Raw genomic sequence first — 25,539 nt, 5'->3', positions numbered from 1 at the left:
GGCAGGCCTTATTTACCCAATAATGTGGTACTCCGTTGCATGTGGCACGTACTTTTTATGACGTGCGTGATACCTGTTTCTGTCCCCGTTCATGTGCCTGTTCACCTGTCTGTGTGTACGGCCAGTGCTGTGCAAGAACAATCAGGACGCCAAATTGAAGTGGTACAAAGATATGCAATTGAAATGTGTATTTTCAATGGGAGCAACATCACATTTTTGGCAGTACGAATTTTCCTTCCTAATTGAGGTTGTGAACATGGCCACAGATATCTGCACAAAGTGACTCCAAGAGTACTTTTTTTTTCCCCCCACACACAAACTCCTGCAAAAACCCCCGGGAAAATTCACAGAGTTTAGAACGGTGCTTGAAACTTGTGCCGCGGAGTCTCTGCACAAATTATGCTTGATGTGTTTTCAAGTCTCTGGGTTGCACGTTCCACACGTGTGCAAGACTTGGGCCAACGTTGGAGACACACTTCAGGTGACACATTCCTACTCGGGGGAAACTTAGGAGAGGAAAGGAGGGCGGGGGGAGGTAGGGGGGGGGGAAGAAAAATTTTGCGCAATCACAGTATATATTACAGGGCACACACTTTCCTCAAACCACACACAACAAACCTCAAGCATACAGAGAGAATGTACTTCGGGTGTGTCCAATGGGTTGCGACAGACAGCAGGCGTCTGCTATGCAGGCGGCTCCCACGGTCTCGCTCCAGAGTATTTCGACGACGTGAGATGTGCGCTTTCGGTTTCCGGTCGGCAAAAAAAAAAAAATCTGCCGTTCTTCGCTACAGAGCGAGGGTCGCGCTGAGCGAGAGCGCAATATGTTTGATAGGCTCGGAGATATACTACATTCGTTATGGAAAAATGATCACATCGTTGAGATCGCCCACGAGAACGCGAACAAGGTCATTTTTAGTGTGAGAGAGAGATATTGTAGATCTCGTGCGCTAGGTTAACGCGAATGCCCCCCACCCCCTGTCTGTTCCCTTACTATCCCTCCCCTTTTTGGCATGAACATGAACAGTATCACTTGGGCAGACCCCAATCCAAAATCAAAGTGATACAGACTTTGCAGTATAACAACACTGTGCGCCTGGACACGAGTATTTGCACTTTCCCTAAGGACAGCTTCCTGCCCGCGCTACGGATGCTATTCGCTTCGGACACACCCTCAGTGTAAAACCCACGAGAGACAACTTAAATGTAAACATGTTGGAGAGTATCAAGAACTCCCTTAAAAGTGCGCGTCCTCGAGGAGGCACCAAAGAAAAAGGAGATGTCACGTGTGGCGTAATGGCAAGAAATAAAAACGTCTGTGCTGCCACACATGCAAAGTCTTGTGCGTGGATCACACTGTTAATAATGAGGGTGCTTGTTCATTGGCTCTTGTGCAAACAGTACGCCTTGCCGCCGTCAAGAGAGTCTGCCCGCCCTTGACCCTTGCGCCGCCTTTCGCCCACGCAAAAAAAAAAAAAACCTTCCCTCGTACAGCCCCTTCTCCCGATTTATAGCCTCTTGGAACAAAAATTTATGAAAAAAATAAAATAAAAATACTGCCTCAGAATGGGGCGACATCAACTTGCGACGAGCAGCGGCGGAACACCGCTCGCAACGGGTTGGCACCTCGCATGACGCATCTTTATTGACACCAGGGGGCTCGCGTACTATGAGGGGGGAGGGGGGCAATATTTACAAAAATGAAAAATGGCACGGTGACACTGACAACCACACACACACACACAGGGGTGGGTTCACCACTACCCACGACACGGGGCCCAGCAAATAAATAGACGTCGCCTGAACTAGGAATGTCGTGACTAGCGTCGCGTGCATAGTGGGGCGGGCCCCCCCGGGGCTCAGCTGCGGCGGGGCTTCCGGCGGAAAGGAAAGCAGCCGCGCCGCTCCTCGGCGGGCAGTTGCTCCCAGCAGAGGTCCGGGGGCCGTGCGCCTTCGGGCCCAAACACATTCAGCTCCTTGAAGCATTCCGTCTCGATCATCTGCGGAAGAAAAATCGGAGCTCGTGAGATCGGAGAGGGCCGCGTTTTAGCACAACTGTTCTGCACCTCCGTTGTCATCAAACAAGTAGCCCCAAGGTAAAAGTCGGAAGCACAATCGTGCCGTAAAGCTTGCGGCAAAATCGGAAGTAGTTGGCGCCTGCAGTAACCTAACTACTGTAGTTAACTACTCGAAATAGTAGTTTAACTAGTAGTTTAACTACATGTAGTTAACTACTGGCCATCACTGGAAACAAGCCTCAAAAACTACAACTCACTGCTCACCTCCATTTGCCACGGTATGGAAACTGAACCCATGTTGAACTTGCTGTAAAACGAATCGTCGCTCGCATCGAGGTTCACCCCTTTCACCGTGGAGAACTGCTCGATGTCGAGGACATCCTTGGCGTAGACGGCGTGGGGGTCGGGAACAAACGGAGGTTCTAACATGCCTGCCTCGAGCCGTTTCCAATTGATGCTCTTGAAGAAGGGGTGACGCTTCACTTCCACCGCTCCCCGGCGCGCCGAACAGCAGCCGAGGCGCGTGCTGGGGTTCTTGGACAGCAGACGCTGGCAGATGTCCTTTGCTTCTTCGCTGAAGCGAGGTGAGTAACGCTCCCGCTCCTCCCTGACCCGCCGCTCGACTTCCTCTCGCTTTACCTTCTCCTTGCGGGCGCGGAAGGGTGCTTGCCCTTCGAGCATCTCGTACAGCAGGCAGCCGAGGCTGAACCAATCCGGGCTGAAGGTGTACCGCTCATTTTCAATCACTTCGGGGGCCATGTAACCCACGGTGCCCACGCGGCCGCGCACGCCCTCGTCGTCTTCTGGCACCTGTCGTTATAATAAATATATATTAAATAAATAAATAATTATACGCGAAATCGTATCGGCGTAATTTGTACTCAATGCGATAAGCTGGGCATGAATGACGAGTGGAGGCTGCTCAAATAAGCGCCAGAAATCCAGCAGATGCTTGTCCCCAAGTACACATTTTTTTAGACCTCCTTGTTTGTTTCGCAATATGTTCACACTCAAAGTCACGGCAATTTTCTCTGTTCAGACATATTGTTGAATGCAGCAAGAAACAACACAAGGAAGAGCGAAGTTGACACCACGGCTGCTTACTCACAACTGACAGAATATTTATTTCGGGACAGACAAGGAAAATAAAGCATTTACGACGAACAGGTTTGAAACACGAATAAGATCCACTGTCCCCCCCCCTGTTAACACACATTCAACAATTCATTCAACATTCAACAATATGTCAAGATACCAACTACCCCAACTTCGTACACTTGTTCTCTGTTTAGAACAGATGCGATACATGTTAGGAACTCTGAAAATCTTTTCCTCATTTTTTTTAGTTTGAGTAAAGGTCAATGCTACCGCAAGTGCATCAGTTGCCTTCCAAATGTGGTTGTCCAGTGCCATAGTTGTGTCATACCTAAAGCCCCTAGCTTTCTACCGTTGAAAGTTAACATCTCCATGAAGTGGGATTTACAGATCCACGGACAAGAGAAAACGAGCAAAAAAATGTTGCAGCATTCCCCCCCCAAGATCGCTTACGGACTCGTCCTATGTGCTTTTGCAGTCTTTCATAATTTTTCAGTGTGCAAAAAAAAAATTAGCCTCAACTCGTGACAATTTCTCTCCGGGCGTTCCTGTTGTTACAATTTTCTTTCATCGTGGCACGCTCAGCCGTGTAAATGCCAGCAGTATCAGTCGCATCAGGCATTGCAGTCACGACTGATCGGGTTTAATCAGCGAAAATGTCGAAGATAGATTGAATTCCTCACGTAATCACACAATATGTCAAATATTTCGCAAAAAACACGCGATTCTGAGGGAAACAGCAGGTTCCATGAGACATGGCCAATTCTACAAAATTTTGTGTAAAGCTCGGGGCTCTAAGCATACAGAAAAGAGAGCGAAACCACACAAACACCAGAAGAGCTCAAAAGCTGCGTTCCAAAACTGAAAAGTTTTGGAACAGAACAAGCGTAACACAGGTCAAGGGAGGAAAAGGATGGAAAGGTTGGAAAAGGAAAGAGTGGAAAGGTTTAGAAACCAAGGTATAACTTTGTTTTCTAAACATTTCTCGAGTCTCGGCCACACTACAGTAAATCTCGGTTATAACAGCCCCACTTATAACGAATCTTCGGTTATAACGAATGCCTCACGAACGACCGTCAAAATTTGTATTGAGTCTATGGAAATTGCCCCCGCCTATTATGAATGAATTGCCGGGGAGCCTTTGGTTACTGCGACCGAAAGAGCTCCCTCGACCACTGGAGAAGGCGAGCGCGCGACGTCAGACGCCCGCGGATTTGTCAGGCGCCGCTTGCACGTGACCTCGCTTTGCAGCCAATGCGCTGTCACCATCAGCGCGCGCTGCACGTGCGGCACGTGCACCCGTTTGGCCGATGATTAAGGCATCATGGATGCAGGTGAAGCGGGAAACTTTGCGAAACTGCTTCAGAAAAGCTGGATTTGTTCATCGGGCACTGGCTACAGACGCCGATTGTGAAGTGGACTTTGGTGTGCGTGATAGCGACACAGAACTTTGGGACAGAGCAACGGCTGCGAATCTGACTGACGGCTGTCAGTCTTCCGAGGAGTTCGCGACAGCAGATGACGACGCACAGGCCGTCGCGGACTTCAGTGATTCGGACATCATTGCCGACGTGCGCCCGCCGCCAAACGAACTTTCCGATGACGATGATGATGACACAGTGTCTTCCCCTTCTTACATTTTTAACTACAGCGGAGGCACTCAAGTACGTTGCTTCGCTCCGTGATTTTGTGTACGCGAAGGCGCTCGCCGCGGCCCACCTGGACCACCTTGATGACTTAGAAAACGCCGTGATCTCCGCAACTGTGTATAAACAGGCACCATTAACGATGTATTTTCAATGAACGGCATACATGACTCATGTTTCTTACACTGCTGGCCTTTTGGATCAAATTTTTTGTCCATTCCATTTATAGCGAACTTCGGATATAATGAACGGGTTGCGCGCGACCGTCGAGTTCGTTATAACCGAGATTTACTGTATTGATAACATTCGCGTTGTTCTTCTCCGCTCCGGTTTCCATTCCGGAAACACGCGAAAACGGGAAGAGTGTCGCCTGATACATTATCTGAACACTACCCATCCAATGGGCCTCGACCGGGTACCGACCGGTGTTAAACATGCTGCCCTAGTTCCTGATTGCTTCATCATATTTTTCAGGCATCCTTTGCCCCCACTGTTTCAAGCGTTGGTGTTCCAAGTTCAAGTCTGCATCCTATCCATTATCTCCGCAATGCTCCGATTCTGCTTGACCAGAGTTCCTCATCTTTTCACCACTGGTATTAAACAGATTTATGATTTTTTCTGTGTCGCAGTTCCTGGTCGCGTCACGCTAGTACCTAGTCACAACCTTCACCGATGGTCATTACAAAGCAGTTTCATTTTTCGCTTCATAAAACACTCGAGTTCGCTTTCATAAAAAAGATAATCCAACTGCTTTTTGCAAGAACACATCAATACTAGCAAGAACTCTTCCTTGTAGCACAAACCCATCTCGGCCCCTTGAGCCGCCACATAAGGACTCACCTCAACAGCCAGCCCCAGGTCAGAGATACGCACGTGGCCGTGGTCATCAAGAAGAATGTTCTCCGGTTTGAGGTCCCGGTAGACGATACCCTTAGCGTGGAGGTGCTCCAGTCCCTGGGTCACTTCGGCCGCGTAGAAACGTGCTCGGTGTGGTTCAAAGCCGGGCTCTCCCCCCATAGAGTACATGTGGAACTTGAGGTCACCTCCATTCATAATCGTCAGTACCAGGCAGAGGGCATCCTTCGTTTCATACGCGTATGCCAGGCTCACCTGCAGAGCACCCACAGGTTATTACATTCTCCCCTGGTCACAGGAAAATGTTTGACGTTATTATTGAAGTGAGTGGGTCTCGACATACTTTCCGTAAAATGGTGCGTAAGCAGAAATTCTCGTCACCCATGAACCGAAACCGGAATATAAAAATAAGATTCCGGTTGCGGGTTTGTAACATACGGTTCCCGTGAAGCACGCGAAAGTAATGTGCTGCAACTTCAGCGTAAGAGTAGGGCCTGACTTTTTCGGGTTTTATTTTTGGCCAAATTCGGGGGGTAAATATCGGGTGATATTTTTCATTAGAAAATTCGGGTGTATTCGGGTTAAATCCCGTTACGGCATATTCTGTCGTCAGGAATTCGGGTGTATTCGGGTGATTTTTTTTTTGTTTAATAAAAATTTGTCTTAACATGGAACTAATGTTTAGCAATGTTATCAAACTTTATTTTAATGCACGCTTATGAGTGTGCCACGCGACCGAGATGTTTTCGGGTAGATTCGGGTTAAACCCAAATTTTACAGATTTCGTTCGGGGGGTAAATATCGGGCGGATACGGGTTTAACCCTAAAAAGTCAGGCCCTACGTAAGAGGTATACACGCTGACATCGACAGATTTATCACATAGGCGATACTGGAACACTGTAAAAAATTGTTGGTTACGTATGCTTCATTTGGGCGCGTTGAGAGCAGCCTAAACTTAAACATGGCCACTCACCACTGCCGCCTGTCAACGGGCACTTCGATAAAAATTTGTTTTCGCCGGCATGGTCTTTGTCAAACTCGTACCCGATGAGCGTTGCCCAATGCTACATTGAATGTCGGCCATGTGCGATGAGTTCCGCGCTACCAGTTTGATGCAGCTTGTTCTCACAGAGACACACAGAATGTGTTTACAGTGAACCCTCGTTAATATGACCGCCTCCGTTCCCGCAGATTTTGGTCATAAAACGAATTGTCATAATAACGAGAAAGCGGTCCACTGGGGACCAGAGGGCATGCACGGCAGAACAAAACGTACGCATGATGCTGTACAACAATTTATTTAATAAAAAAGTCTGTCAGCAATGACTGCTTGGAGTAGCTTGCAGTGATCAGCTTTTCTAACTGTACAAGAGTATTATTGATCACGCAAACTATATTAATGTCATTGTGTTGCTCAAAAAACAATAAAGGCAACCTTCAGTGCTTCACTGCTTTAGCAATCCGAGAAGAGGTATGAGTAATCTCGAGGTCAACAACGCCTTGAGTCACCCTAATCCTTTGTGCCCCACTTTAACTGTGTCACTTTGTTCCTGAGAAACTTAAGCAGCCACTCAAAGGGTCTTTGTCAAAGTCTTTGACCCCAGCTGTGCCCAAAAATCTCGGTCATAGTCCGATAAGTGGAATGTCATATTAACGGGAAGGATTTACATGGGGAAAAAACCGTTCCCCACGAATTCGGTCATAAAGCGTGAATGTCAGATTAACGGGGGTCATAATAAAGAGGGTTCACCTTATATGCTAGTTTTCGTCACGTCACACATCATGTTCGACCGTCACTCTGAAAAGTGATGGAAGAAAAAATCGGCACCCGCTGGGCTTCGAGCCGTGGACCTTCAGGTTGTGAGGCAGATACTTTATCACTCGGCTACTGCCACAATGGAGGTCTAGCGACGTATCATGCTTTCGACAAAGCTTGATCATATTGTACGATAAGCTAGACACATTCTGTGTTACTCGGCCTTTGTCAGCACGATCAAGCTTGCTCCATTTTTAAGGACGAGAGGCCTAGTGTAAGACAGTGGGGAATCTTCCCAACCAGTCTTTCAGTGATGTATGCCAAATGAGACGCACAGATCTGGCCTCTCCTCAGCGCGTAAAAAATTAAAACATAAAGAGCACGCGATCTTATTTTTAGCAAAAATTTACGACAATATTCACGTTGAGGTGCTGCATCTCTCCTGCCACAATCTTCCCACTTTGCAGAGCAGAAACGCTGGGGCAAATCCTTGAATTATGGTAGCATGACATCATGCAGACGGAACCATGCAGGCGCTTACGGCGGCCTTAGCAGACTGTTACATTCTACGAGCCAGGGTTCGCTTGAAGAAGGTGTCATCTCCTTTTCCAGGTAGTTTCCCCCAAATTTACCCTCTCAGTGACAACAGACATTGAAGATGACGAATCAAGTCAGCCTCTCGGTTCCTTATAAGTGCATAGTTGCAGCACACCACTGCTGCGTGTTACTGCTAAAATAACTACCAAAATTTCTTCTTTCTTCATGACATGCACTTTACAGCCCTGTTTACTCACGTGGTCGTGTATATGCTGCGGACACATGTTCGCAGTAGGAACCGAAAACAAACCGGTTTTATTACTTCGGTTACCGGTAACCGTAACAGATAAAGTGGAGAAAGCCCGTGACCAGAACCGACCTCCTTGCACAGTTCGAGAGGTGAACCTTAACCGTAACTGAACCAATATTTGTTTCGGTTCCAGTCCCTGCTCCGAACACCTTAATTTAGTGACTCAAGGTGGTGATGGGCAGTAAAATATTCATGTCATCAGCATACTGACAGACCATTGTGGATTGGGTGCATGAAGCATCAGATTCAAAATGTGCAGATAAAAGTAATTTTACATTCAACATTGTGCCCAGCAAACCGCGGCGTCTCCACCTTCCTGCGTTCCCATCCAAAGTCAAATTATCTTCGCCCTGTATCGTCCATCGAGAGCCCGTCTGGACACCAACCTAGGCCTAGAGGAGCAATCTTTCACTATCTTCAGACCTTTGTTTTCAAGTCTCTGATGCTTTGCCTACAAAGCATCTCTCTCCATTTCACTGAAACAAAGTCACTATGGTACGGACCACGACAAAACGTTTGGAACTAGCTTTCCAGAAATCACATTTGTGATGAGAACAGCAGAAAGTGCTGTGCCTGGGTATAGTGATGAAAAAGTGCATCCCAGCAAAGCTAGCACGTGTCCGTTTGTCGTAAAGCGGAAGAGTTAATGGCTTTATTCTTGCGGGCCCTGTATCAGGGTAAAGTCACTGCACTGTCACTGTGGACCAACTGCACCCCTTCTATATAGAGGGTGTCCCAGAAAACGTGTCATTGAATTATAATAAAAAACTACATCACCTAGAATCATGCGGTCAACGGCATTTGTTCTTACAAGGTTTTGCTACCTCCTCATGTGAAGGTCGTGTAACGCAAGGTTAATTATGTAAATTTTCGCGAACTGAAGTCGGAAATTTGCCAAGTAAAGTCACTTTTTTACCCCACCAATGTGAAGCACGTGTCAAGTTTATTGAAATTAATGACAATTGACAGGGATATCCAGGGGCTCAGAAAAAATAGCCGAGCATCATGCTCTACGGAGCTAGCGCGCGACAAAATTTTCAGCGCAATCCTTGTCAGTCCGACGAAAGGAGGTTGGAAACCCAGCCCACACCTGCAAAGCAGAAAGAGATAGCACAGGTGTGGCTTATCGCGTCAGACTTTCGCTGGGATCGCACTTTCCCTCTCCCAATTTCAGGAACTTCTATTTTCTACTATCACTCTGTGGGCTGGGTTTGGAACCTCCTTTCGTCGGACTGAGAGCGATTGCGCTCAAAAAGTCGTAGCGCGTTATGGTTTGGTGCTACGAAAAGCATGATGTTCGGCTATTTTTTTCCGATGGGATAGCTTCCGAATATCACTGTCAATCATCATAAACGTGAGTGAATTCGGCACGCTCTTCATATTGGTGGGGTAAAAAAGTGACCTTTACTTGGCAAATTTCGGAGTTCAGTTCGCAAATATTTACATAATTAAACTTACGATACATGACATTGACATCAGGAGTTGGCAAAAACCTAGTAAGAACAAATGCCTTTGACCGCATGATTCGAGGCGGCGTAGTTTTTTTATTATAATTCAATGACACGTTTTCTGGGACACCCTGTAGACAGTTCTGCTGAAATCGGCACACATTCACACTTTGCAAGTGGGAAACACCCATCATGTGGCAGGGCACAAACGAAGAATGGAAGGCCGAAAAGGGAAGACGGCTTTTTAAAATAAACGCGTTCTGGTTTCATCCGAGCTTAAACAATGTCTCCGGTGTCCCAGAGTGTGACATTATTCTACGCTCTTTTTCGACACAAGGAACAACAACAACAACCTTTCGCCAGCCACTTGTTGTGTGTTCTGTCTAGAGTTGCCACCAGGCCGATATTATACCGGCACAGCCGGTTATTTGCTTCCTCTGCCGGTTGCCAGTAGGAAGGTGATACCGGCAGCCTTTTGCCGGTATTTGTGGCTCAAGACCTTTCATGGGGGCTTTTACGGGGTTTTCCCTTCAACATTCCACTACAGCTTGAATAAATCTGGAGCACAGGCCCAACTCCGTAGGCACCAGTCATCTTCTTAGTTATTCATTATTATTACAGTCAACCCTCGATTTATGAACACCCTCGGTTCCCCGAAAAATCGTTCATAAATCGAGGGATTCATAAATAAAAAATTCTGTTAAGTGAGTACTATAGAGCAAATGGAACAGTATTTCCGAGTTGGGATTGTGTTTATAATGCAATATATTGTGTAATTTTGCTTTCGACCATGCCTTCTGCTGTGTCAATCTCACAAAGAACATGTGTTAGCGCATTCACACTCCGTTTATTATGCAATACTAAATTGTTTAATTTTGCTTTGGACTATGCCTTCCGCTGTGTTAATCTTGGAAAGAAGAGATGTCAGCACATTCGCACTCAACTGGTCTCGGATTACCTCTGGGATTTTTAACCTACGTTTATTAATCTCCGGGTGACAGCGGACACCTTATTCATCAATTGAGGTCAGGAATACTTGTGGAAAACTCGTTTGTTGTTCGGATTTGGAGGGGTTAAGAACAGAGGATGGAATACCTGGAAAACGTTTTGTCCATTCAGGCGTCATTCAAAAGACCACGAATAATCCCTATGAAGGTTGTTGTTGGCCTCGGAAGGATCCGTTCATAAATTGAGGGCAAAAACGCTGGCCAACTCCTAGTTGGTTCCCAGAAATTCCATTCATTATTCGAATATCGAGGTTCATAAAACGAGGGAAAAATGCATGTAAAAAGTTTGGTTCCTCGTGCTAGTGTTCATAAATCGAAGGTTCATAAGTCGAGGGTTGACTGTATTATCATTGTTTTCTTGAGAGAGTACGCTTGTTCTTTCTTTCTTTCTCTCTCTCTATGTATGCTCTCCACCCCTCACCCACCGAACATTTCCTCCTTCCCTCTATTCCACCTCCTCTCCCTCAGCCGGTATTTTTTCGCTACGAAAGGTGGCAACCGTAGTTCCGTCCCTTGGTCGATTCCTGAAACCCGCGTCCTAGCACACACACGGGCCTGCTTGAGAACCGCTCTTACGTTCAACCCCACACACACACTTACCACAAAGCGGGAGTTCACTTTTTGCAGGATCTGCTTCTCGATGAGCACCATCGTTTCGCCTCGACGTTTCTTGATGCGTTTCTTCTCTAGCTTTTTACAGGCGTACATCTTCCCGGTGGCTCGTACTTGGCAGGCGCATACCTCGCCAAAGCCACCCTTACCAAGCACTCTGTACATGCGGAAAGTCTTGGCTGTCACGGGTCGGCTGGAAGAAGAATCGAGACACCTTTTACTGAGGATGAATAGAGCCTGAAGTTTTCGGGAAATATTTTTGTCCAAATTTGGGGGGGTAAAAATCGGGCAAATAAACGTGCGCACTAAATTCGTGCGAATTCGGGTGAAAAACAACTTCCATTACGCTAAAACTGGGGAGAAATCGGGCTCAGTTATTCGAACTAACTGTAGCAGTTTGGTACAAACGGTGATGTAACTGCATTTATCTGCCAAACAAGCAAGTGGGTGCGCATTCCTACAGACATCCCAGAGAGGGCAATTTGCCTGGTAAAAATCGGGTTTCACCCTAAAGAGGCAACTTTCAATTCGGGGTGCAAATTCGGGGAAGAATCGGGTAAAACCCGAAAACTTTTCAGAAAACGAACGATTTCAGAAAAACAAACGAAGTTATACCAAGGGTTCCATGTGTTGCTCCAGGCCATAAAGCTTTATGATTTCCCCGTGGTAAAACCATGCGTCTAACTTGGTTCACAAATGTACCCTAATAGCATTAGCTACACGGCTCAGAATGGCGGCAATGCTGTTGGACGGTACCAAGCGTAAAATGTGGTAACATGTCTAAGTAAAACAACTTGCGTGTTTGAATACATATTTCGAAGAGTTAAATTCTAGCAACAACTGGGACTGATCATTTTTAAATTCGCGTGTAACTGCTCTGCTAGCACCAAACGTGCCGGCCAATGCCAATTAATATGTTTCAGACTAATTTAAAAGATTTTGTTTCACACAACATGTTAGAAGGTCGTATGAAAAATTTCACTTGACCGAGAATTATGGGGGGGTCAGCAGTATTTATGTGTGTGTGTGTGTGTGGGGGGGGGGGCTTTTGTCATGATTTCCTAGCAGTTTTTGAATTTTAAGTCGTGAGAAATTTTCTGAATTGAACTTCTAAATTTGTGGAGTCAATCTTGTTTTTTTGCCAGAAACTGGAAAGGCATCCCCCCCCCCCCAATCTTCCCTACTACAATGGTAATAGCCGAAAAACATTGTGAAAATCGTCAATTCTAGGTGCACAAAGTGTTGGACACGCTCAGATTTCTCAAGAAGCGATGCGAAGAGGTCATAGACCTGCCCCTTCACTTCACCTTCTCCCACGCTTCTGCTGATAATGGCAGCATGGTTACAATGCAAAGTTGTCTGAAACAACAGTGAAAAGTAAACAAGAAGAGACGGGTCACTGTTTCCTTCAGACACATCTTCCATTGACTGGACGCAGAAAGGAGGTCGGTCGACAATTTGCACGCGTTCCCCCCCCATTACCATTGTAGAAGGAACGTGTTTTGCAATGGAATGATGTTAATCTGACATGTGCCTTTTGTTTCTTGGCAAAAAGAATCAGAATGAAAAGAAGAAGAATGAGGTTGGCTTGGCAAATTTTGGAGTTCAAATAAAAAAATTCAATTTCTTCAGACCTAAAAAAAAAAAAAAAAAGGTCATGGCAACAGCTCCCCCGAGATAAACAGCACTGACCCCATAATTTTCGGTCAAGTAGATTTTTTAAATCCTATTTTTTTAACACGTTAGGGCTAAACATCCTGTACATTTATTTGCACGCAGCAGTGAGACAAGACTACACAACGCCTGGAACTACACTGGGGGAAGCTGGAAGTGAGTTAAGTCTTGCACAGAGTTTTTCTTTCCAGAGATTTCTGGCCATAGAGAGGTAGGTTGTACACATTTGAGGATGCATTTAGTGACACGTAGCGGAGCTTGGGACTGCCAGCTTCCTCAGAGCAAACTTGCACGAAACTAGATTTTATGCAATGCAATCAATCAATCGAGTGAACAAACCCGTTTACCTTTCCAGCCATTTCCACTGCAAGTACCGGTCAAAGTACATGCTGGCCTCAAACTGTCGGAATGGATCTCCCGCAAGGAAGTCCTTGACAGCTCGGGTGCACTCGGCAAAGAGGTCTTTGAAAGCCTCTGGGAGCCCTTGCTTGCAGCGAGCAACCAGCTCCTCATTGACTACATCAACAAACTGTGTTGACTCGTCCCCCAGAAATCTGGCCCAGACATCCCGTGCCGCCCCTGCTCGATCCTCATCCAGTTGAAGCTCATACACCTCCTGGTAAGTAACAGGCACTTGACACTTTGGCTAAAAGCCGGGGCCAGTTTGCATAAAACTTAGGTGAGAGTCCCAGACCCATTCTCAGTGGTCGCGGCAACACTTCCTGCATGCGCAGCACATGCGCAGCACATGCCCGATGGCTATGGAGAACGAGTGTCATACTCGTAGCTTTTGCTTTACTCTAATGCAAACTGACCCTGATCCTTAAATTACATTGTCTTTCCTCAAAATTTCATACAACAATATTTCGAGGGGTTCAAAGTAACGACGGTTGGCACGAACTTCATTGGCATGCCTTAAGTGTCAGATTACTGTAAACATATTTTTATTCGCGATGCATTAATATTTGCAAATTTTGCGAAGACTAAAAAATCGCGAAAAATTGTACTCGCGAACACAGCTTGTCCCACGAAAGGAAACAGCCCTGGAATCGCGAAGTTAAATACTCACGAATAACTTCGCAAATGACTGAATGCGCGATTAGCGAAAACTAATACATTGTGAATAAAAATATGTTTACAGTATACCTGAAGACAATCAAATGAGAATTTTCACAAGGCTTGATATACCTCTGCATTCACCACCATATATGCTAGCACATTGCTCTAGACAAAAATAGACAAAAATTGTGGACAGAGCACTGCCAAAAAAACTGGGGGGCTGGAGAAGCCCCGGTAACCGGAATAAGTATTCAAATTCCACAATTATGCAAATCTAATGCGTTCTAGTTTACCTTTCTCTGTGTGTGACTCCTGTGATGATGAAAGTTAAATAGAAGGCCCTCCTGTTGGTGCACACATTGCTGGTTTTAGATGCTTTTCTTATTTATTTATTTACCTCATCACCTCATGTCAAATTCTAGGTACATTCCTACTTTTGATAGCACAAAGAATATTTTAAGTCATTCTGTACAGTCATCTGTTCACAGCAACGAAGCATATTTCCACGAACGACTGATTTGGCATGCACTTATTTTTAAGACCTCCAAGTATATCAAGGTTTGATGCGCTCGAGAACATGAAGTATTACTGCCACATTTTCCTGCGGTTCAAACCCCCACTCCTGTCCACTCCTGGTATGCTCCACATATGCTGCATTTGCGATGTTGTGAAAGCTGTTTGGACACACAGCAAAGAGTGGGGGGTGCAGAGTTTAGGTATCCGTGGCAAGTACACCGATTTTAGAGGAAGAAAGTTGATTTGACAAACAACGAAAATACTGAAAGTACTGGCATATCTTGGTCTTTACTTGGCATGGACTTGATGGCTGGATTAAATATATTAACTACGACCAACACGGGGTGTCCATAAGTTCTCTGCCTGACACAAAACTTTATTGTAGGACATGGGCAATCTTCCAGACTTGACACCACCAGAAATGGTAGACGCGTGCTAAACGGTTGTCTTGCGGGCAATGGGTGACCGGAGCAGCTGAGCTAGAATGAAGAAAATGAAGGCACGCGCAATCGTAGCATATTTGTTTTGGAAGGTCCTAACTCTGGCAGGCGTCCACCAGGACATGGTGGCGATGTTGGGGGAGGACGCCCCGCAGCACAGTGAAGTAACGGGCCGCAGAATTCAAGCTAGGACAGCCGCGAAGACAAAGCCTCGTCCTGACAGGCCTGCACGATGTGGCCACTGCAGATCGCCAAGTCAACATGCATCTGGACGGTGCAATGCACCTTGATGAGATATCTTGATACGCGCAAGATAGCTGCCGGACGGGTCCAAAGATTGCTCATGCCTGATGAAAAAAAAAAAAAAAAAGAACACCACATCCAGGGACAACCTCCTACTGTTCAGGCCGGACCCTGCGGACTTTCGTGCCCGCTTTGTGACTGTGGACGAAACGAGATCCAAGCCCCGGTCCAAACAATGGAAGCACCTCTCCTCCCCAATACCGAAGGTGGTTCAGGCTGCTCCGTCAGTAGGCAAAGCGATGGCCACAGTTTTCTGGCCTTAAGAAAGCGTGCTACAAAACCCTAATTCATGGCTTGTGGGACGCCAACAAGGTCAAACGACTCTGTATATTCCCAAAGAGGATCCTGGTTCCATCAGGACAATGCGCCACCACTCTGGCTGCCATCCACTCCGGCTGCCATCCACTCCTGCAGCTTTTTTTTGTGGTCAACCATCGACTGTGTTCATCAGATCATACCCCATCAGACTTGCACCTGTTCCCCAAGCTTACTGGAGACTTACTTACTTACGTACTTACAAACTCAATATTTAAGTCTCACCAACGGCCAGGTAACGATCTCAAGGACAGCCTTCACGGCGGGACCAGCAACCTTGTAAGGGTGAGGAGCCGCATGGTCAATGAGGTGAGGTCAGACCGGCTGTCCTCACCCTCATGAGGTTGAGATGACAAATTATTCTGGACCAATGATATCGAACACACGACAACGACAGTAGTGGGTACACCCATCCTCATTAGCGCGAGGTGAGAGGGAATTGCAATGAGGCGAAGAAAAATTGGGTCAGTTACTCATCAAAACACACAGTAAAAGAACTGAGGTGGGATCGAGGCTTGCAACTCTACGTTCTGCAATTCCTGACCGAATCAAGTTCACCAGTTGCCATAAACTGATCAGCCGACGTGTCTTGCAGTTCGACCCACCTATTTATTGTTACTGCATCTACACTCGTTTACACCGTTTTGTATATATTCCTGAACCTTCTGTGCGACGCCATCTCTGACGTTGATCATTACCATTTGCGGGAAGTAAACTTTGAACCAATTCTCCTCTGAAAGTAAATGTTTCTCAAAACTGATAAACACTCCCAATAGTTGCACCCGCAGACAAAACAAGACAAGCAGCAGCTAGAGCAGGTGATGATGATGATAATGATCATTGGAGCAGACACGCTATAGTTATACAGGGTGTCCACGCTAAGTGTGAGCAGATTTTTAAAAAATATATATAACACTTTTTCCAAGATGAAATCAATTGCAGTATAGCATATGCTAAAGGGCACTCCCTAGCAGGGCATTAGCAAAGTCCAAAGGCAATGTCTTAATTAGCTTTCATTAATTAACTTTTTAATTATAAAAGCTACAAAGTTGTCCCAATGAGAACATCTGTTCCTTTCGGTCACCTGATATCGTAGCCGTTTTCAGGACAAAAATCCGTTCGATAGATCGCCCGCAAAAAATTCGTGAAGGAACGCCATTTTTTTCTTTATTTTGTTCATTGCGCTTCTTGGAAGATGCGTCTTTCTTTCACCCCCAATGTGAGAGGGAGAAAGAGCACACTATCGCCTCTCGCATCCTGGAAAAAGATTAAAAGGAAACAGAAAATGCAACCCAAGATAAGGCCAGTTCCGATAGAGTCACCCGATACATTTGTTTTTGTTTTGTTTCCGCAAGTTAAAGCTCATCTTCGACGCATGAGGCGGCACTGTGCTCCTTCCCCCTCTCCCGTTGGGGGTGAAGGAAATACGAGTCTTCTAAGAAGCGCAATGAACAAAATAAAGAAAAAAAATGGCGTTCCTTCACGAATTTTTTGCGGGCGATCTATCGAACGGATTTTTGTTCTGAAAACGGCTACGATATCAGGTGACCAAAAGGAACAGATGTTCTCATTGGGACAACTTTGTCGCTTTTATAATTAAAAAGTTAATTAATGAAAGCTAATTAAGACATTGCCTTTGGACTTTGCTAATGCCCTGCTAGGGAGTGCCCTTCAGCATATGCTATATTGCAATTGATTTCATCTTGGAAAAAGTGTTATAGAAATTAAAAAAAAATCTGTTCACACTTAGCGTGGACACCCTGTATATATATATACTATATACTTATACAAGACAAGCGCGAAGCAGACTAGCACGAGAGAGAGAAAGAGAGTTAGAGAGAGAGAGAAAGCTGCTTAGTCGTCAACGTTCACTCACCACGGCATCGAGAAAGTTGTTGCAGCGGCAGTACTGGGCCTGTGTCTGGCAGAACTGCCGGAACAGAAGCCGCCCGATCGGTTGCTGCTCTACTACATACCCGTACGAGATCTCTGTGTGTCAGAAAACAACCAAATGAAAGCGGTTATGATGGCACCCTGAGGGACACGTTCACCCACTGGTGCCTCGTAGCAAATGGTCTCTCTTAAAAATACTCTCCAAATTTCAGGTTTCATCACCGAAATCTGTGCCTTCATTATTTCTGTGCCTCGCATCCTATGACACCTCAGCTAGCCTGTGCCAATGCCTCCTGTATCTTTATGCCTGTCAAGTCAGCGGGCTCCCCGTTCTCCGCGTTAGTATGCGGGGACCCCCCGTCTGGTGGCACGGAAGCCCTGGGATACGCACTGGGTGATAAAAACGCAGCAGCAGCAGTCGTCCACAGGCACGATTTATCCTCGCGTTGCAAGAAGAAGCACTTCAATTCGAAAAATTTTGAAAACATTCGAAACAATTCGAAAAACGACGGACCGATAGCAGACGACGGTTCTTGCGACCCTCGGGAGCTAGCGCCGCCGCTGCAAAAGGGGGGCCGCGGGAGAGGAGGAACAGGAAAGGGGCGCTAAAGTATGGAGCGACCGTCTTGCCAGGCATTACAGATATAGGAGGCATTGCCTGTGCATAAATTCCACAGTAAACAAGCCTGAGCACTGGGCAAACACTGAAGACGACAAGTTTGCCCAGTACTCAGGATTATTTGCAATGAAGTTTGTCCACCAGCTTGCCTGCCCATGTGCTGTTTCATCGATCTGTACATAAATCTTTTTTTTTTTTTCTCAGATGCAACAGCGTGTTTGCGCTTGTACTGCATGTGTTTTGGGAAGCACAGCCATGTCAGAAATAAACCCGTTTCTCTTGCCACAGCCAAACACCAGTAGCAAGACCATCCGGGTAGCCAGAACATGAGACGCTCCAAACCAGAATTTTGCTTCAGAAAATGTCTTATTTTAATAGAATAAAGTCTTCTACCACACTCTGTGGGAGTACGCAAAGTGCTGGACGTAGGATTCCTAATGCTGAATTCCTGCGGGACTTCTAAATCCCGGCTTTTAGTCTTCAAACGAGCCACAACACTCGGATATCATCACTGACTTGTCTTCTGGGGTTCATGGTAAATTGTTCAAAAGGAAGTAGTTTAGTACAAGGCAGATTTTTATTCTCTAATCTTTTATTAATCCGTCTCCTACACAATCACGTGTGCAATAGTATTGCACAGGACATTACTGTTCACGGGACCTATCTTAAAGAGTGATTGGAAAAACCTTGTTTGTGCGCATTATTCTTGACATTCCTGGGACTGGCTAACGACGCTAAACGTCATACGGGACAGGGCCGGGAAATAATGAGAAACAAATGAAAGCACTTGGGCTTCTCCTGGATAAGTCTCGTACATATTTAGGCACAGTGAAACCTCTGCTTGCACTCTGTGGCAACAGCTTAGTGGCCCTTTAATACCTCATTTGTCATCATCAATGTCACACATAACAGTGAGTACTGCATATAAATCAACAGTTCTTACAATCAATACAGACACTAGGTCTACCAAAGTGGAGCCACCTACTCTGGAGCACTTAAAATTATTTTCCAGAATATGTAGCACACTGGCCTTTCGCATTTTCTGGCACAAAGGCAACTATGATGCACCGAGTCACGGAGGAAAAAAGAAGAGAGAGGAAAAAAAAAAGAAATGAGATTCGAAGCAGCATTTCACAGCAGCTGAGAGAACACAATCGCCCAGATAACGCAAATGCTGGTTGTCAAGATAGGGAGCAGGATATGGCATTCGAAAACGAGAGCGTTTTTCACGCCAACGGGCAATTGTGAATAGCCGCTGTCATCCTGTATCTATGCGGAGCTGCTCTGCACAATAAGATCTGCCGCACGAGATTCTCTGCCAAATTTGATATTCTTTAGCTACGGGGGCTGCAACGTGCTACGTTGCAAAACAATGGAAATTCATACATTCTTCAAGTAACGTTTTGTACAATGTCACGTTAGCGTAGCATTCCATCGTCAGGATTTTGAGTCATCTACAACCACTGAAATGCATGCCCCTCCACAGATTTTTTTTCGTTTCCACTGATGGAAAAACTAATCAACAAAACCAGCTCAAACGCTCAAAACTTGCAGCGGAAGCGACACGGCATGGAAAAATCCCCATAAGGAGATAAAGATGAATATGCTTGTGCTACGCTACTGTAATAAGTCGGACAGAAGAGCAAGCAGTACATGATGCCAGAGGTTTATAACACCCTTTATGAAGATACCCCGTTAGCCTGTGCGAACAAGCGATCCATAAATTTTGATCCATAACCTTTGCACGTCTCCCCACCGTCAGTGCTTGCAGCGCAACAACATACAGGATCTACGCGGAAAAATGATACGGCCATTTCTTTACATCGTACGCTATTTGCACGGTGTGTAATGGCTGGACAATGCATACCGTCACATTTGCAGGCGTCATATGCATGCGCAGATCCTGCAGTGAAGCGCCTTATCACACGGTATCACAAGCAGTTGACAAAGCGCTAAACGGCAGTGCTGCTAATCTACAATGCCTTGCAGATTATGACAACGCAAAAAAAAATAAAATGTTGCCAATCGCAATGAATGCGAGGCCTACTATGAACAGCACAAAACACTGTGCCTTACACTCCTTAATGATAAGATAACGGGTTAGTAAGTGCTTGAGTGCAACGTAACGTTGCACACCTCTTGACTAGAGCTGTTTTCATTGCTGCCTGACCCCTCTTATGAGGGCATTTTATGGGGGCGTGCGTGCCTCCTTTTGTGCCTGAAAGGCTGTTTCTATTAAGCTACGCTTACTGATACGCTCAGGATAAACGCCAACTGTTAAAATTTCCAGGCGCCCACCAAACAGTGCTGCAACGTACAAGATACTATAACCGTATAAAATATACTTAAAAAAGTAAGTAACTTTATCGAGTTTCAACGAACGGCAAATTATCTCCCTAAGTGATTTTCACGTGATGCTTTGATCAACAAAAGGTGGACATTTTACTTAGCACCATGCCAAGAGGCGCTCTTATGCAAACCGAAAAATGAATTCTGCGATTAAAGCTGCTCATAAAGAGCACCACAGGGGGACGCGTCACTCGGCACGCGTTGTAAAAATGCTGCTTCGACCAGTTTCTCGCCACGTCTAAACTGTCGTATTTATTATGTTTGTGAAGTAAACTGCTGAACATACATATGCACCAAACACCTATCTAACCAGATTTGTACTGTGCCAAATTGTTCACGAACTGGTGCTGGAACCACTAAACGATTTTTGTTGTTTGTTGAAAGTTACCAAATGAAAATCTGCTCCTTCCAATCTCTCTCGTTTATACTGACTGAACGACAGTGATCAGAAAGCAGGAACGTTCGTCCAATACTACAGATGGTTTCAAGGCTGCAAGTCCCCGGGCTCACTCTGTCAAACACATATGTTGAACCGCATCATTCTTGCTCAATGGCCTATTTCCGCTTTCGTGCAGCCAAAGCAGCGACCACAGAGCTCAATTTCGTGAGGTTCTTCACAGTAACTACACCAAACGCAAGTCGATCGTATCAAACATATCAGAAATCGAAAAACAATCGGAGATGTCAAAAAACCAAACTCGCACATGACGGATCGACGAAATGCTTCAAATTGTTGATACGATTATTTGTGTGAAACGAAACATGGTTTATCAACTGAAACATAATAATATACGGGCAACAGAAGTTCAATGGAAAGCACAATAACCTCTTTAAAACTGGTGGCGACGAGTTACTGCGCCACCTCCATTCCCTGTATTCCACACTCGAAGCAGGAACTTCTCGAAACTTGCAATTTTGAAACATCTGCTACAGCATACGTAGCGGTATACGAAACGATCAAACGTTCAGATCTGCCGAAGACACTCACCAATTTGGTCCCTGAGGTAGACGCATTGTGAGATATGGGGGAATTGGAGTATCTTCTTCCATTTCTTGCTCTTGCCCTTGTTTGAGTCTGGGCCGCCTACCGGGTTAGAACAACTATCAGTTCTTGACGAAATGCGCGTGCCTAATATGCACGCGCGCTCAAATTGCGGCGACGCAGGGCCCCCGAGGGCCGGGGAAGAAAGCTAATGCACCAACCTTCTCTGGCCTTCAGGTAAACCGTGTTGGCGACAATATTCTCTAGTTCCATCAGTTCCAGCTTGAACGCAGTTTGGTCCAACGGCGGGTTCCCTGTTGAACCCACCTCGTTTTTGGTCAGCCCTAGGTCGATGCAAAATTTTGCCCGGTCTCGCCCAAAAAACACATGCCAATGTTATGCAAGTAAGCGATTATCCTCTCCAAAACCGCTCAGGATGATGCCGCATGGTGAGCCGCATTTCAGCCCGTCTAAGACACTCGCGAATTAACCGAAATATAAATATTTATGTATCTATAAATATATTTAGTATAAATATAATAATAAAACTATAGTCCCCGTATCCGCGCTGGGTGGGGTAAAATGGCGGCTTGAAAGGATGCACCGAGAACGGAGGCTATTCATTGGTTAGAGAACCTGGTTCTTTAATTTTTTACTTCAGACCACTAGCGACGTTGTAAGAAACTACAACGCTTGTGAGAGCAACGTACGAGATATTTTAAGGTTTTGTTTTGTCAGGCAATTAAAAAAAAAAGAAGACAGAGGAAAACTTTTCATACGTGAGTACGTGAGATTCATACGAGCATACGAGACAAAGATTGCGCAAATATCAAACATATTACCACGTGCACATTACGTACGTATGACCTACAAACGTAGCGGTATGTGGCGGATTTCGTGAAGTCTGACAGGTTTGGATCATGGGTATACATAGTTATAGCTTCTCTTGTTCTTTCATATGTTCTCTCGTATCGCCTTGCGGAATATTGAATGAAATAACGCGACGCGCAGCGGGTAGTTTTGGTACTTAGAAGGCGCCAAGTTCAAACGGTTCAAAAGCCCGTGCAACTGAATAAAAACTGACGATTATAAAACAAACTTGTCCAACCTTCTTAGATAATGCCATTGCAGTGGTCATTGGATCGTTGATAAAATGTTACAGTAAACTGCCATTTATCCTCGGGCGAGGAGGGAAACAGAATGAATAGTATGTATCCCCGATATGGGAACGAAATGCACCCGTATCAGAGTTGGCTCTTTTCCACGTAGCATGCGATAGTTGGCTCTCATTTCCGAATTAAAGTGGCAGCATCGCCTTCTGATAATAATCTGAAACCGCGCGGGCGTAATATATAATCTAATGTGAAGGGCTTATGGGAGATGGGAAATGAGTAACATAATTGCTACGTATATCATATAACCATATAATTAAACATTGATGTGCCAAAGTAGTAGAAAGCCCATCCCCCTTCAATGCGTGTTTGTTCTGAGTATAAGGAACTTTTCTTTTCTTTTCGTGCAGCTCTTAACCTTGCTGTTTCTTCTGCATACTTTGCATAGAACTGCAGACACTTATGCCTGGACAAAGAAAAATTTGCTTTGCTTGCTTGAAAAAAAAAAAAGCTTTGAATTTTCTTGACTTGTAAGATAGCGGAAGCAATTACGACAATTATGCATCCAACACGCTAAACCGGCTGAACGCGAACCACTGGACAAAAGGCAAATACGAAACCATCTATAAAGGCCACTGTAAAATTACAAATACTTCAGATAACGGATATCACAAAAAATATTTTCTTCCTTGTGATAGGGATAGATTACTCAGTAAATAAGGTTCGCAAACAAACAAAACAAAAAAAAACAAAAAAAAACTACATAACACGCAGAGAGACGTGATGCGTTTGAAAAACCCAGTAAAATATCACTGGGTTTTTCAAACACCAAGAACGCACATCAAGAACGCACCTTCGCTTCAGTGTCCGGCTTCAAGAAACGTGCTCATATATGGCATATGTCGGTCTAATGCAGTTGCAACTGGATACGAGGCACTCTTCGAACGTGACTTTGCTCACGTCGAATAGGACGAGACGCTCCTGTCTCTGCAAAACCCTTCGCAGACATTGTGCCAAGTGCTTGCCAAGCGTTCCGCGACTTGTTTACGATAAGGACTTCCTGAAATTGAGCACATTTAGATCGCGAATATGAGTGCTCTAGACCAAGGCATGAAAGAAATGTAAGCAGACGACACATCGTAATTTGCACGGGCGAAGACGTATACATCGGAAAAGTACGTCACTCCCGCGCACGTGTCAACGTCAGATGTCATGTGAGTCGGAGAGGCCAATCCGCACGCAGATGCAGTCACGTTTTTACATTTGGGCACCGTCCACATGGCAACCTCAAAAGTTAACGGTCCGTTTCCATTTCCGCGTTGCGGATCCAGGCATTACTGGCATGTGTACGTCGGGAGGTTGAGGTGCCCCTGCATCTTGCGCAACAGGCATAAGATCGTCTGCTTAAAATCGAAGATACATAAAAAAAAAAGAATGAAATACACAGGAATAAATACGAAGCAGCATTTTTCGTCGAACCGTATGTTGGGCCATTCGGAGTCAGTGTGGCGTCAGTGGCTCGTCTGTTGGCTTGGCTGACATGTATTACTCGGAAGGGAGGGAAAAAAGAAAAAAAAAAGTTTTTGCGCGAGGTCACCATATCCGCATTTAGTGACGCGCGTTCGCCTGCAAAGATATGCATAATCTTATGCCCGTAAGGTCCGAGAGCGACCTTCACAGAAGACACTCATGGCATAGCCGCGATCAGCCTCTTGCATTTGTTTGCAGACGACAAACTATTACATGAGTCTTGAGGCAACGCAGTGATCTATCCAGATCCTCCCCTGCCTTTCTATCCTGTGCACCCCCTACGGGGGGAGGGGGTCTTGTTATTTCAGCTTTAGGTACATGTTTGCAATGAAGCAAAGCTTTCACAACATAACCGTAATATCCTGGATAAACCACTGAGGCAATAAGGTTCGGTGACACTTTTGTAGGGGCCGCGGAAAATTGCAGATTCGATAGGTTGACAATGGTGAAACAAACACAGGCAACAGCTTTCGAAGTGCTTTATTTCTGCGTGATGGTGTGTTCGTTTTTTTTTTTTTTCTGTTGATGGTATCACTTCCTTAAAGTGGGACTCCGAAACAAAATCACCCAACGATTGTGACATAGCAGTGACCCTTGCGGTGTCAGGAACATACGTACGAAATATCGCTTTCCCAAAGTGCGCAGATTTTATTCGAGCGAATTATTACGAAGTGAGCGCTTCGTCTCTGTGAAGCAAGAGGGCGCTGAAAGCAACACTGCCGACGTCATCCGGCATAGAAGAATGCGAGCTTCGTAGCAGACGACAATGCCGAGTGACGTCACAGTATCTTCCTCCGGGCGCGCTGTGCGCTTTGCATGTTGGTTTCGGTTTGGTATTGTCATCACTTACGAATTAATTATTCGCACAAAATGAATGCGAATGTTGTATTCGGTATCGAGGGAGCGGTCCGTGTTCAGTATGATGCTCACCTATTTTTTTTTTTTTTTCGAATCCTTGCGAAGTCTCCTTTAAGCTTGATGCAGTGGTAGGGACAGGAACACAAAACACAAGAAGACGGGACTTGACTCAGGACTAGACTTCTTTCCTCTATTTCACTTGCACCCCCTTTCGTATTTACTCGACATATGTACGAAAACTGTGAACGCGGTACCTTCGTTTCCTCCAGTTGGCTCATCATCGTCACTGTAGAGACCCGGAAAGGTACAGTCGAGCCTGCCTAGGCAGTACCCCAATGTGGGTCCCAGGCTGGCCAAATATTGGCTATCTCGGATTCCCAGTGTTGGCTCAATTTTACCATTGCAACCCGGCCCAAGCAAGGCCTAATATTGGCACTCCAATATTCAGCTCCAATATTGTCAATGTAGATCCCATATTGCCCAGGAAGCAGCTCAATATTGGCCTCACATTGGACCCATATGGGATAAATGGGAAGTCAATATTGGCACGACCACATCCTATAGTACCGGTTTGCCAGTGTAGTTATCACATTCCCGGTCTTTC

The 25,539-nt window shown here is 45.6% G+C and overlaps 1 protein-coding gene across 1 annotated transcript; it reads right to left on the bottom strand.

Annotated features, from left to right (window-relative positions):
* Positions 1-173: 173 nt before the first annotated feature.
* LOC135377388 (G protein-coupled receptor kinase 2-like) lies at positions 174-22,091 on the bottom strand. Its single transcript, XM_064609757.1, has 8 exons — positions 21,657-22,091; positions 21,442-21,537; positions 17,469-17,581; positions 13,307-13,575; positions 11,274-11,478; positions 5,600-5,869; positions 2,283-2,828; positions 174-2,000 (listed from the first exon to the last, which is right to left on the bottom strand). The coding sequence occupies exons 1-8, from the start codon at positions 21,706-21,708 to the stop codon at positions 1,860-1,862; spliced, it is 1,692 nt and encodes a 563-aa protein (XP_064465827.1). The 5' UTR covers positions 21,709-22,091; the 3' UTR covers positions 174-1,859.
* Positions 22,092-25,539: the final 3,448 nt, after the last annotated feature.

This window comes from Ornithodoros turicata, chromosome 1, assembly GCF_037126465.1.
Source record: "Ornithodoros turicata isolate Travis chromosome 1, ASM3712646v1, whole genome shotgun sequence".
NCBI lineage: Eukaryota > Metazoa > Arthropoda > Arachnida > Ixodida > Argasidae > Ornithodoros > Ornithodoros turicata.
This window is presented reverse-complemented; position numbering and strand designations above follow the sequence as displayed.

Bases quoted from the DNA above. Each gene is read 5' to 3' on its own strand.
- LOC135377388 (XM_064609757.1), bottom strand. From the start codon at position 21,708: ATGGAACTAGAGAATATTGTCGCCAACACGGTTTACCTGAAGGCCAGA. The intron at 21,538-21,656 runs GTTGGTGCATTA...CTAACCCGGTAG, and splicing joins TTACCTGAAGGCCAGAGAAG to GCGGCCCAGACTCAAACAAG. The intron at 2,001-2,282 runs GTGAGCAGTGAG...TTTCTTCCGCAG, and splicing joins CCATACCGTGGCAAATGGAG to ATGATCGAGACGGAATGCTT.